General features: G+C 37.2%; 1 protein-coding gene across 1 annotated transcript; it reads left to right on the forward strand.

The window, feature by feature from the left end:
• Positions 1-2,122: 2,122 nt before the first annotated feature.
• On the forward strand, positions 2,123-11,341 carry LOC131421445 (vomeronasal type-1 receptor 90-like). The gene is given in 2 exon segments (XM_058568042.1): positions 2,123-2,895; positions 11,332-11,341. Coding segments are annotated over 2 exon segments (771 nt in total). The 5' UTR covers positions 2,123-2,134.
• The last annotated feature ends 2,780 nt before the right edge of the window (positions 11,342-14,121 follow it).

The following is a 14,121-nucleotide window of genomic DNA, read 5'->3' on the forward strand; positions in this document are numbered from 1 at the left end:
ATTCTTTTACAATATTATCTTTTAAAGTATTATATATCTATTTAATGTTATTCTTAAAATATTATCAGTATATATTTTGTAACTTACATGAAATAGATGCATAGAAATAAGTATATGCCATCTATAAATACATAGAAGACACAGAAACCATTAGGGTTATGTGCTTAATAATAGTGTGCAACCCATAAAACTTGGAGACAGATGGGTCATTAATATTTTTTTGTTGTTCCTCATGGGCATATGAAGGAAGCAAATCCAAATTTTCTGAATGTGTGAATGGAGAAGATTGTGTCACTAACTTCATCATTAATATGGAAAAGATTAGCTTTTTCTAATGCTACTAGGGAATTTCTCTTTTAGACAATGAAACTTTTGCAAAGGTTTTAGACCATTTATCCAACTATGCCTTAGATACTTAAATGTTTATAGCTCCTTAGCATTTCTGAACTCCCTTAGTAACTTACATTATAGAGCCACAATGCACTAAGTAGCTGTGAAAATAACTTAGCTTTATACGTTTCATTCTCAAATGATAAAACCACGAGAATATGTGACTGGACCCATTTTACAATGTTATGTACCCCATGTTTAAAGGATTTGAATTAAAACTGAAATAAAGTAAATACCGGCCTCCCACAGGGAAACATTCCATGAGTAGGTCATCACTAAATTCCCCAGTATAATTTTTACACTTGCATCCCATGACTCTGGAAAATCTCATTGCCTACTGGAAGGAGACTTGAATGCTTGAACTCTTATGGGGATACACCTTTCAGGGTTTGGGGTGGAAACCTGTCCTCTGATTAAAACATTAAAAAAATCTACTTATATTTTGGTTATATTTTCCAACCTGATCCCACATGCCTAAGAATGGAAAGAAAAGAAATTTTGGAATGTGGTCCTGCTGATAATTGATAACTCTACTCTGCCCACTTAGACTAGATTTTTTTCTTGGATGATAATCAAAAATATGTAAAATAGGGGCCGGCCCGGTGGCGCAAGCGGTTAAGTGCGTGCGCTCCGCTGCGGCGGCCCGGGGTTCGCTGGTTCGGATCCCGGGCGCGCACCGACGCACTGCTTGGTAAGCCATGCTGTGGCGGCGTCCCATATAAAGTGGAGGAAGATGGGCACCGATGTTAGCCCAGGGCCGTCTTCCTCAGCAAAAAAAAAAAAGGAGGAGGATTGGCGGATGTTAGCTCAGGGCTGATCTCCTCACAAAAAAAAAAAAAAAAAAAAAAAAAAAAATATATGTAAAATAAATCTTGGAGGATTCAGAAAAAAGGCCTAAAATTCCATCAGAGTCCTGTGAACAGAGATTGTTAAAAAGAGTCTACTATTTTGGTAGTCATTTACCTCTCCCTTTGAGGCAGGGATACCCTAGGAAATTATTAAGAGAACCGCACTAACTCTCCCAAGTCACGTACATGAGGAACTACATAATAAAAACAATCGCTAACATTTTTATAGAGATAATTATGTGCAAAAACTTCCAGGTTGGTGTGTATATTTAATCTTTTTACACTCATAAGATCTCTGTGACAGAGGCAATATGACCGTATTTTACAGATGAGATAATTGGGGCTCATATGTGTTAAGTGATTGCTGAAGGTCACACTTTTAGTAAATGTCAGGTCATAGACTTAAATTCAAGCAGTCTGACTTAACGGCTCACACTTACCAACATTTTATCTGTTAATGTATTAAGACTCTTTGGTCAGGCAATAAATAGACCAGAATAAAGATAGCACTGAGATCATATAACTGTGTGCATTGTTGTGCCACTGACATTTTTTGCTTGAGAGGGTCTTATTTCCACTTTTTTGCAATCCTCCTCACTCATATTCACCCAAAATTGTAGAGCTCTTGCTACATACTGGGCATTTTATCAGGTTGCTGCAGATCTAAAGCAAATAAATCATTGCCTTGCCATTGAAAAACTCAAAGGTGAGATAAAAATAGGATGCTGGGCTTCAGTATTGAACGGTGAAAAGGCATGTATCAAGATTAATCCACATATTTTGATGGCAGCAACAGTGTTTGTTGAAATTGATGAAGGTGGTAATATTTGTGATAAAGATAATTTATTTTTCTTTTCTCCTTAGATATTTACTATACGCTTCTTTTCACCAGAAAGATGAATAAAAACAATGAAAAACTTTACACTTTCATTGCCATAAAAAATGCCCTTTTCTCCCATATTGTCTTTGGGATCACAGCCAACACTATCCTTCTGCTCTTCCAGGTCCACACCTTTCTTCTCAAGCACAGCCCAAAGCCCACTGACTTGACCATCAGTCACTTGGCCCTAATCCACATAGTAATGCTGCTAACCATGAGGTTCATGGTTACAGATGTTTTTGGGTCTCAGACTTTTTGGAATATTGTCAAATGTAAATAAGTTCTCTACTTGTACAGGTTGATGAGGGGCCTCTCCGTTTGTACCAGCTGCCTGCTGAGCATCCTCCAAACCATCATCCTCAGCGCCAGAAGCTCCTGTTTGGCAAAGTTCAAACATAAATCCTCACATCACAACCTGTATTGCATTCTCTTCCTATAGATCTTCAATATGTCCACTGATGCTCGCTACTTAGTCTCCACTGTTGCCACCCCCAATGTGACCTCGGCCTATCTTCTGTTTGTCACTGAATCCTGCTCACTTTCACCCTTGAGTCACTTCCTCGGGTACATATTTTCCACACTAAGGATATTTGGAGATGTTTCCCTAATAGGGCTTATGGCCTTCTCAAGTGGGTACATGGTGGTTCTCTTGTACAGGCCTAAGAGGCAGTCCCAGCATCTTCACAGCACCAACCTTTCTCCAAAAGCATCCCCAGAAGAAAGGGCCACCCAGACCATTCTGTTGTTCATGAATTCCTTTGTGTTCATGTACTTTTTGTTTTTTTTTCTGTCTCTATGTGTTTATTGTTGTTATTATCTACTACTTAATGAAGGAAATCATACGGTATTTGACCTTCTCCCTCTGACTTATTTCACTTTGCATAATACCCTCAATGTCCATCCATCTTGTCACAAATGGCTGGATTTCATTGTTTCTTATGGCTGAGTAGTATTCCATTGTGTATATATACCACATCTTCTTTATCCATTCGTCCCTTGATGGGCACTTAGGTTGCTTCCAAGTCTTGGCTATTGTGAATAACGCTGCAGTGAACACAGGGGTGCATGTATCTTTACGCATTGGTGTTTTCAAGTTCTTTGGATAAATACCCAGCAGTGGAATAGCTGGATCATATGGCAGTTCTATCCTTGATTTTTTGAGGAATCTCCATACTGTTTTCCATAGTGGCTGTACCAGTTTGCACTCCCACCAGCAGTGTATGAGAGTTCCCTTCTCTCTACATCCTCTCCAACACATGTTGTTTCCTGTCTTGTTAATTATAGCCATTCTGACGGGCATGAGGTGATATCTCATTGTAGTTTTAATTTGCATTTCCCTGATAGTTAATGATTTTGAACATCTTTTCATGTGTCTGTTGGTCATCTGTATATCTTCTTTGGAGAAATGTCTGTTCAGGTATTTTGCCCATTTTTTAATTGGGTTGTTAGTTTTTTTGTTGTTGAGATGCATGAATTCTTTATATATTTTGGAGATTAAGCCCTTATCAGATGTATGGTTTGCAAATATCTTCTCCCAATTGTTAGGTTGTCTTTTTGTTTTGTTGATGGTTTCCTTTGTTGTGTAGAAGCTTTTTAGTTTGATGTAGTCCCATTTGTTTATTTTTTCTATTGTTTCTCTTGCCCGGTCAGACATGGTGTTGAAAATATGTTGCAAAGACTGATGTCGAAGAGCGTACTGCCTATGTTTTCTTCTAGATGTTTCATAGTTTCAGGTCTTACATTCAAGTCTTTAATCCATTTGGAGTTAATTTTTGTGTATGGTGTAAGGTAAGGGTCTACTTTCATTCTTTTGCATGTGGCTATCCAGTTTTCCCAAAACCATTTGTTGAAGAGACTTTCTTTTCTCCATTGTATGTTCTTGGCTCCTTTGTCAAAGATTAGCTGTCCATAGATGTGTGGGTTTATTTCTGGGCTTTCGATTCTATTCCATTGATCTGTGTGTCTGTTTTTGTGCCAGTACCATGCTGTTTTGGTTACTATAGCTTTGTAGTATATTTTGAAATCTGGGAGTGTGATACCTCCAGCTTTGTTCTTTTTTCTCAGGATTCCTTTAGCTATTTGGGGTCTTTTGTTGTTCCATATAAATTTTAGGATTCTTTGTTCTATTTCTGTGAAAAATGTTGTTGGAAATTTGATAGGGATTGCATTGAATCTATAGACTGCTTTAGGAAGTATGGACATCTTAACTATGTTAATTCTTCCAATCCAAGAGCACGGAATATCTTTCCATTTCTTTGTGTCGTCTTCAATTTCTTTCAGCAATGTTTTATAGTTTTCGGTGTACAGCTCTTTCACCTCTTTGGTTAAGTTTATTCCTAGGTATTTTATTTTTTTTTGTTGCAATTGTAAATGGGATGGCATTCTTAATTTCTCTTTCTGCTACTTCGCTGTTAGTGTATAGAAATGCAACTGATTTTTGTATGTTGATTTTGTATCCTGCAACTTTACCATATTCGTTTATTACTTCTAAAATTTTTCTGGTGGATTCTTTAGGGTTTTCTATATAGAAAATCATGTCATCTGCAAATAGTGACAGTTTCACTTCTTCCTTTCCAATTTGGATCACTTTTATTTCTTTCTCTTGCCTGATTGCTCTGGCTAGGACTTCCAGTACTATGTTAAATAGGAGTGGTGAGAGTGGACATCCTTGTCTGGTTCCTGTTCTTAGAGGGATGGCTTTCAGTTTTTCACCATTGAGGATGATATTAGCTGCGGGTTTCTCATATATGGTCTTTATTATGTTGAGGTATTTTCCTTCTATACCCATTTTATTCAGAGTTTTTATCATAAATGGATGCTGTATCTTATCAAATGCTTTCTCTGCATCTATTGAGATGATCATGTGATTTTTATTCTTCATTTTATTAATGTGGCGTATCACATTGATTGATTTGCGAATGTTAAACCATCCCTGCATGCCTGGAATAAATCCCACTTGATCATGATGTATAATCTTTTTAACGTATTGTTGTATGCGATTTGCTAGTATTTTATTGAGGATTTTTGCATCGATGTTCATCAGTGATATTGGCCTGTAATTTTCTTTTTTTGTGTTGTCCTTGTCTGGTTTTGGTATCAGGGTAATGTCGGCTTCATAGAATGAGTTAGGGAGCTTCCCCTCCTCCTCAATTTTTTGGAAGAGTTTGAGAAGGATAGGTATTAAGTCTTCTTTGAATGTTTGGTAGAATTCACCAGGGAAGCCGTCTGGTCCTGGACTTTTATTTTTGGGGAGGTTTTTGATTACTGTTTCGAACTCCTTACTGGTGATTGGTCTATTCAAATTCTCTACTTCTTCTTGATCCAGTTTTGGACGGTTGTATGATTCTAAGGATTTATCCAGTTCTTCCAGATTGTCGAATTAGTTGGCATATAGCTTTTCATATTATTCTCTTATAATCTTTTGTATTTCTGAGGTGTCTGTTGTAATTTCTCCTGTTTCATTTCTGATTTTACTTATTTGTGCCTTCTCTTTTTTTCTTGGTGAGTCTAGCTAAAGGTTTGTCAATTTTGTTGATCTTTTCAAAGAACCAGCTCTTGGTTTTATTAATTTTTTTCTATTGTTTCTTTGGTCTCTATGTCATTTATTTCTGGTCTGATTTTTAATATTTCCCTTCTTCTACTCATTTTGGGCTTTTTTTGTTCCTCTTTTTCCAGTTCCTTTAGGTGCATTGTTAGATTGTTTATTTGAGATTTTTCTTGTTTGTTGAGATAGGCCTGTATTGCTATAAATTTCCCTCTTAGAACCACTTATGTTGTATCCCATAAATTCTGGCATGTCGTATTTTCATTTTCATTTGTCTCCAGATATTTTTTGATTTCTTCTTTGATTTCTTCATTGACCCAGTCGTTGTTCAGTAGCATTTTGTTTAATCTCCACATATTTGTGGCTTTTCTGATTTTCTTCCTATAGTTTATTTCTAGTTTCATACGGTTGTGGTCAGAAAAGATGCTTGGTATTATTTCAATCTTCTTAAATTTATGGAGACTTGTTTTGTGGCCTAATATGTGATCAATCCTGGAGAATGTTCCACGTGCATTTGAAAAGAACGTGTATTCTTCGGTTTTTGGATGGAATGCTTTGTATATATCTACTAGGTCCATCTGTTCTACTGTATCATTTAAGGCCAATGTTTCCTTATTGATATTCTGTTTGGATGATCTATCCGTTGGTGTAAGTGGAGCGTTAAAGTCCCCTACTATTATTGTGTTACTGTCTATTTCTGTTTTTATGTCTGTTAATAATTGCTTTATATATTTAGGTGCACCTACATTGGGTGCGTAGATATTTACAAGTATTGTATCCTCTTGTTGGATTGTTCCCTTGATCATTATGTAATGCCCTTCTTTGTCTCTTTTTACAGTTTTTGTTTTAAAGTCTATTTTGTCTGATATGAGTACTGCTACCCTAGCTTTCTTTTCATTGCCATTTGCATGGAGTATCTTTTTCCATCGCTTCACTTTCAGTTTGTGAGTGTCTTTAGGTCTGAAGTGTGTTGTTGTATGCAGCATATATATGGGTCTTGTTTTTTTATCCAATCAGCCACCCTATGCCTTTTAATTGGAGCATTTAGTCCATTGATGTTTAAAGTAGCTATTGATAAGTATGTACTTACTGCCATTTTTTAACTTTTATGTTTTTTCTGTGTTCTAGTAGTCCTTCTCTGTTCCTTTCTCCTTCTATACAGAATTGATGGTCTCTTTAGTTTGATCTCTGTCTGAAAGCTCTACTCTTTAACTCTCCTCCTCCCTCCTTTTATGTTTTTGATATCATATCTAACCTCTTTTTTGTGCATTTGTATCCATTATCCCCTATCATGGAAATAGATAATTTTTCCTATTTGTGGTCTTCTCTTTTTCCCTTAAATCAGTCCCTTTAACATTTCTTATAGCACTGGTTTCTTGGTGACAAACTCCTTTAATTTTTGCTTGTCTGGGAAATTTTTGATCTCTCCTTCCATTTTGAATGATAACCTTGATGAGTAGAGTATTCTTGGCTGTAAGTTTTTTCCTTTTAGCACTTTAAATATATCGCGCCACTCTCTTCTAGCCTGTAAGGTTTCTGCTGAGAAGTCAGCTGATAGGCTTATGGGGTTTCCTTTCTATGTAACTTGACTTTCTCTTGCAGCTTTTAGGATACTCTCTTTACCTTTAATTCTGCACATTTTGATTATGATGTGTCTTGGTGTGGGCCTCTTTGGGTTTATCTTGTTTGGTGCTCTCTGTGCTTCCTGTACCTGGATGTCTGTTTCCTTCCTTAGGTTAGGGAAGTTTTCATCTATTATTTCTTGAAATGGGTTCTCTGCCCCTTTGTCTCGCTCTTCTCCTTCTGGGACATCTATAACAAGGATATTAGTGCGCTTGATGTTGTCCCAGAGGTCCCTTAGACTGTCCTCACTCTTTTTAATTCTTTTCTCTTTTACCTGTTCAGCTTGGGTAATTTCTTCTAGTCTTTCATCCAGCTCACAGATCCGTTCTTCTGTATCCTCTACTCTGCTTTTGAGTCCCTCTAGTGAATTTTTCATTTCCGGTATTGTATTCTTCATTTCTCATTGGTTCTTTTTTATGTCTTCCATTTATTTGTTGACATTCTCACTGAGTTCATCTATTCTTCTCCCCATATCAGTGAGCATCCTTAACACTCCTTGCTTGAACTCTCTGTCAGGTAGGTTGCTCATTTCTGTTTCACTTAATTCCTTTTTGGGGTTTTTGTCCTGTTCTCTTACTTGGAATGTATTCCTTTGCCTCCTCATTTTGCCTCTTTCCCTGTGCTTGTGTCTACATATTAGGTAGGTCAGCTATGTCTCCTGCTCTTGGATAGGTGACCTTATACAAGTGACACCTTAGGAGGCTTGTAGTGTGCTTCCCTCAGTTCTCAATGTTCCAGGGGTGACCCCTATGTGGGCTACATGTGTCCTTCTGTTGTGGCATGTTTGCTCTCCCTGTAGGTGCCCAGGGAGGCTGAGTTATGCTCCTGGCCAGCTGTTGTAATGCTCAGCTGCTTGTAGTTGTTGTGGGCCCTTCAGTCTCTTTATTGGGTGTGGGGAGCCCCAGCACAGTTGGCTGCAAGTTCTAATACCACATTTGTATTGCAGTATTTCTTTTAAGTGAGTAGGCCCCCAGCGTGGCAGGTTGTTAGGCTCAGGGTCTTACAATTGCTATAAGCCTCCAGCCTTTAGGTCTCTTGTCAGCTCTCTGAGGATTGCAGCTGGGTGGGGCTGGCCTCAGGCACGGGATCACCCAATTGTTTCAGGCTTTGGAAGGTGGGGCAAACCCCCTATTGGGTCTTTGAGAAGCACAAGTCTTCTGCAGCTGATAAGCCCTGCCGCCCACAGGTCCACACACACAGTCAACACAGTCCTGCCCCATGTGCGTGCCCCAACCTCCTGAAGTGGACCCAGTCTCTCCTCGGTGGGAGCCCCACACACTCCACCACTGCCCCACACTCTCCACCCGCTCCTTGTGCACACTCTGCCCCACTGAAGTCAGCTCAGTTGCCAGGCTGCAGAGAATCCAGTCACCAATCTATGCAGGCCCACAAGTTGCCTGAGGTCTTGTTTTTGGGTGCGGCCAGTCTCTAGGGTGCACTTCCTGCCCTGGCTAAACTGGATTAAATTGGTGCTCTAGTGGGTAGGGCAGACCTGGGCTAGCAGGCCCCAGGGAGAACTCCAATGGCGTCTGCGTCAGCACGCCCACACCAGGCCACAACAATGGCCGCTGCCAATGTCCCAGTCCTTGGAGAGGTCTCACCTCTCACTGAGATGCACTCAGGGCCTATCAGGTGAGTCTCTTTTCACCAAAGCACTGTGCACCTTTCTTTCTGGTGATTTTAGGTTGCTTTCTGAAATGGTTGAGTTTGCGCGTGGGCCCTTTAAGAGCTGGTTTTAATTTCTTTGTGAACCAGCTTTTCTGGGGGTACTCCCCAATGTTTTAGTAGCAGGCAAAGTCAGATATTACGCCAGTCATCTCGATTGTGCTGGGTCCACAAAATGCCCACAGCAGGGGCACTCCCCGGCTCAGGGCCCTGCTCCTCCAGTGAGGGCTGCGTACCTGTGCGCTGCTCCCGGGCGGCCGTGAGGCACTGCTGCTTGTGAAGGCGGCATTTTTCCTCTTCAGAAGGCAGTTTCTGCCTCTTCTACCTCAATTAGGATTGTCCTTTGTTGCAGAAGTTCCTCTTATCCAGTTTTTCAGTTCTGTCTCAGGGGTAATTTTTCCACGGGTAGTTGTAAATTGGCTGTGTCCATGGGAGGAGGTGAGTTCACGGTCTGCTTATGCCACCATCTTGACTTCTCCCTCATGTTCTTTGGATAAATACCCAGCAATGGAATAGCTGGATCGTATGGTAGTTCTATTCTTAATTTTTGAGGAATCTCCATACTGTTTTCCATAGTGGCTGCACCAGCTTGCACTCCCACCAGTAGTGTATGAGAGTTCCCTTCTCTACACATCCTCTCCAACACTTGTTGTTTCCCTTCTGGTTCATCATAGCTATTAAAAATAGTCTTTTAAACAAACGATGCTAGGAAAATTGGATACTCATATGCAAAAAAAAATGAAGTGGTACCCTTCTGCCACACCATAATGAAAAATTATTTCAAAATGGATCATGGTTTCACATGTAAAAACAAAGTATAACCCTCTTAGAAGAAAATATCATAGTCAATCTTCATGACTTTGGGTTAGTCAAAGCCTTCTTATATACAACACAAATGTATAAACGATGAAAGAAAAAAACCATCTACTGGACTACATAAAAATTAAAACCTCTTTACTTCAAAGGACACTACTACCAAGAAACTGAAAAGTCAACCCAAAATAAGATTTAAAATATTTAGAAATTATGCATCTGATATTGGATTTGTGTCCAGGATATATAAAGAACACTTACAACTCAACAATAAAAAGACAAATAACCCAAATTTTCAAACAGGCAAAGAATCTGAATAGACATTTCTTTAAAGAAGATAAAAATGGCCTATAAATACATGAAGAGAAGGTCAATGTCATTAGCAACTAGGGAACAGTAAATGAAAACCATAATGAGATACTATTTTACAACCGCCAGATTGGCTATAAAAAAAAAGGAAATGGAAAATAACAAATGCTGGCCAGGATGAGGAGAAATACTGACACTCATATATGACTAATGGGAAGGTAAAATGATGCAGATGCCTTGGAAAACAGTTTGATAGTTTCAAGAAATGCTAACCGTAGAGTTACCATATGACCCAGCACTTTCACTCCTAGGTTTATAATCATGAGAATTGACAACAGGTGTTTAAACAATACATTTCTATGAATGCTCATAGCCACGTTATTCATAATAACCAAAAAATGGAAACAATTCAGATGTCCAACAACTGATGAATGGAAATATAAAATATGGTATATCCATACAATGGAATATTATTCACAAATAAAAAGGAAGGAAATACTAAAACACACTGCACGGATGGACCTTGAAAACATTATACTAAATGAAAGAAGCCAGTCACAAAACATCATACATTATATGATTTCATTTATATGAAATGTCCATAATAGCCAAATCTATAAATACAGAAAGTAGATTTGTGGTTGAGGAACTGTAGGGTTGAGAGAAAATGGGGAATGATTGCTAATTGATATGGGATTTCTTTTTAGAGTCATGAAAATCTTCTAAAATTGATTGTGGTAATGGATGCATAACTCAGTGAATATAGTAAAATCCACTGAGTTGTACACTTTAAATGGGTAATGTAATTAGTAATTGTATGATACACAAATTATACAGTGTGATGACTTTTATAGTATGTGGATTATATCTCAATTAACTTTTTTCCTGACTCATTTTTTCCTTTCTTTTTTTTTTATAACACTATAAACATCTTTATTACATGTGTTTTTATTTTTTTAAATATATATGACATATAACATTGTGTATATTTAAGGTGTACAACATGTTGATTTAATACATTTATATATTGTAATATCTTTGTCATTGTAGCAATAGTTAGCACCTCTATTGCATCACATAATTATTTCTTTTTGTGGGTTGGAATAATTAAGATCTAGTCTCTTAGCAAGTCTAGTGATTATAATACAATATTGCTGTCTATATTCACTATACTGTGAATTAGATCTCTAGAACTTATTTACTAATAGTTGCAAGTTTGTACCCTTAAAGAACATCTCTCCTATTCTCTCACTCCCCAGCCCCTGGTAACCACTTTTCCACTCCGTATTTTTATTCGTTTGACTTTTTAAAACCCCACATATAAGTGATATCATACAGTATTTGTCTTCCCTTGACTTATCCCACTTAGCATAATGCCTTCAAGTTCCATCGATATTGTAAAAAATGAAAGGATTTCCTTCTTTTTCATGGCTGAATAATAGTCCATTGTACATATATACCACATCTTTATCCATTCATCCTCTGAAGGACACTTAGGTTGTTTCCATATCTTGGCTATTGTGAATAATGCTGCAATAAACATGACAGTGCATATATATCTCTTTGATATCTTATTTTCGTTTTCTTTGGGTATATACACAGAAGTGGAATTGCTGGATCATTTTTAGATCTACTTTTAAGTTTTTGAGGAATCTCCATATTGCAAACACATGAAAAGATGCTTAGCATCATTAATCATCAGAAAAATGCAAGTCAAAACCACAATGAGATATCACCACACAACTGTTAAAATGTCTGTCATCATAAAGACAAAAGATAACAAGTGTTGGCAAGGATGGGAGAAAAGGGAAACCTTGTATACTGTTAGTGGGAATGTAAATTGATTCAGCTACTATGGAAATTAATAAACTTGTTTTAAAAAAAATCAATGTAGAGACTAGCTGGAAAAACTTTATGGTGACAGATTTGACAATTTAGAACAAATAGACAAGGTTTTTGAAAGACGCAAACTACCACGGGTCACTCAAGAAGAAATACGTAAGTTGACTAGCTCCATGGATATTAAAGGGATTGAATAAACAATTTAAAAATTCCCACAAAGGCAAATCCATCTGAGATGCATTTAGTGGTGAACCGTACCAAATATTTAAGGAAAAAATAATATAAATGTAATAAAACATCTTACAGAAAATAGAAGAGGAGGGCATATTCCCAACTCATTTCATGAGGCTAGCATTACCTTGATATGAAATCATGGACACTACAAGAAAAAAAAAGAGAAAAATTCTTTGTGAACATGGGCACAAAATTTGTAAAAATGATTTAGTACACAGAATCCAGCAATATATATTTAAAAATCACAATCATTGACGGGCCGGCCCAGTGGTGCAAGCGGTTAAGTGCGTGCACTCTGCTGGGGTTCGCTGGTTTGGATCCCCGGCGCGCACTGACGCACCGCTTGTTGGGCCATGCTGCGGCAGGCGTCCCATATAAAGTAGAGGAAAATGGGCAAGGATGTTCGCCCAGGGCCAGTCTTTCTCAGCAAGAAGAGGAGGATTGGCAGATGTTAGCTCAGGGCCGATCTTCCTCACCAAAAAAAAAAAAAAATCACAATCATTGAAAATGTCATTATAGAAATATGAAATACTTAGGAATAATTTTAACAAAACATATAAGACCTGTACACTGAAACCTACAAAATTTGCTGAAGGATATTTTAAAAGACTTAAATAAATGGTGAGATATACCATGTTCACATATTGGAAAACATAAAATTGCTTAAATGTCCATTCTCTTCCAAATTATTTTATAGATTTAATGCAATCTTAACCATAGTCTCGGCAGTCTTTTCTACGTAAGTTAATAAGCTTCATCTGAAATTTACATAGAAATGCAAAGGACTTCATATATCCAAAACAATCATGAAAAAGAACAAAGCTGGATGACCTTACTTCCAGTCTTATTAGTATTACTCTAATCAGGACAGTATGGAATTATCTTAAGGATAGACATATATATCAATGGAATCAAATATAAACCCAAGAGATGTACTCTCATTTATATGGTCAACTGATTTATAAAAAAAGCACAAAACCAATCCTATGGAAAAAGGAAGATTTATCAACAAGTGGTTTTGGAGTAAGTGGATATCCATATGAAAAAAATGAACTTTGACCAGTACATTACACTATAAACAAATTAACTCAAGATAGTTCATAGTCTTCCACACTAAAGCTAAACTAAAAAGATTTTAGGAGAAAACATACGAAAATATATTTATGATGTTGCATAGGCAATCTTAGGACACAGAAAGCAATTACCATAACAAAAAAATGAAAAATTAGACTTCATAAAAACTACTTTCATTCCTCATGAGTCAAAATTTTAAATATCAGTAGGAAAGCCATATATCGAGAGAAAACATGCAAAAGCATTTATTAGCCAAAGACTTGTATCCAGATTATATAAAGAACAGCAACTCAATAATAAAAAGACAAATCAACCATTAACATTGGCAAAAAACTTGAACAGACACTTCACAAAGCAAGATATATAAACTGACAATAAACACATGAGAAATTGCTCACTTAGGCTTTAGAGAAATGCAATAAGTACTTCAGTGATATTCCATTACACATTAATTGGAATATTTAAAATTAAAAGCCAACAACAAAAATGTGGCAAGGATGTTAATTAACTAGAAGTCTCACATATTGCTGGTGGGAATGTAAAATGATACAATAACTTTGGAAAGTTTTGGCAATTTCTTATTGAGTCAAACATATACCTACCCTTTCACTCAGCAATTCCACACATGTATTTATCCAAGAAAAATCAAAACATATCCACAAAAAGGACTTGTACATGAATTTTAATGGCAGTATTCACTTCCACAAACTGGAAACAACCCAAATGTCCTTTAAGAAGTGAATGCCTGATCACCTTGTGGTATGTTACTTTAATGGGATACTACTCAACAACCAAAGAGAAAGAACTACTTATACACACAATAACATGGATGATTTTCACAGACATTGTTAGACTGAGCCAAAGAAGACAGACACCAAAGAGTAAATACTACCTGATGT

Source organism: Diceros bicornis, chromosome 2 (assembly GCF_020826845.1).
Source record: "Diceros bicornis minor isolate mBicDic1 chromosome 2, mDicBic1.mat.cur, whole genome shotgun sequence".
NCBI lineage: Eukaryota > Metazoa > Chordata > Mammalia > Perissodactyla > Rhinocerotidae > Diceros > Diceros bicornis.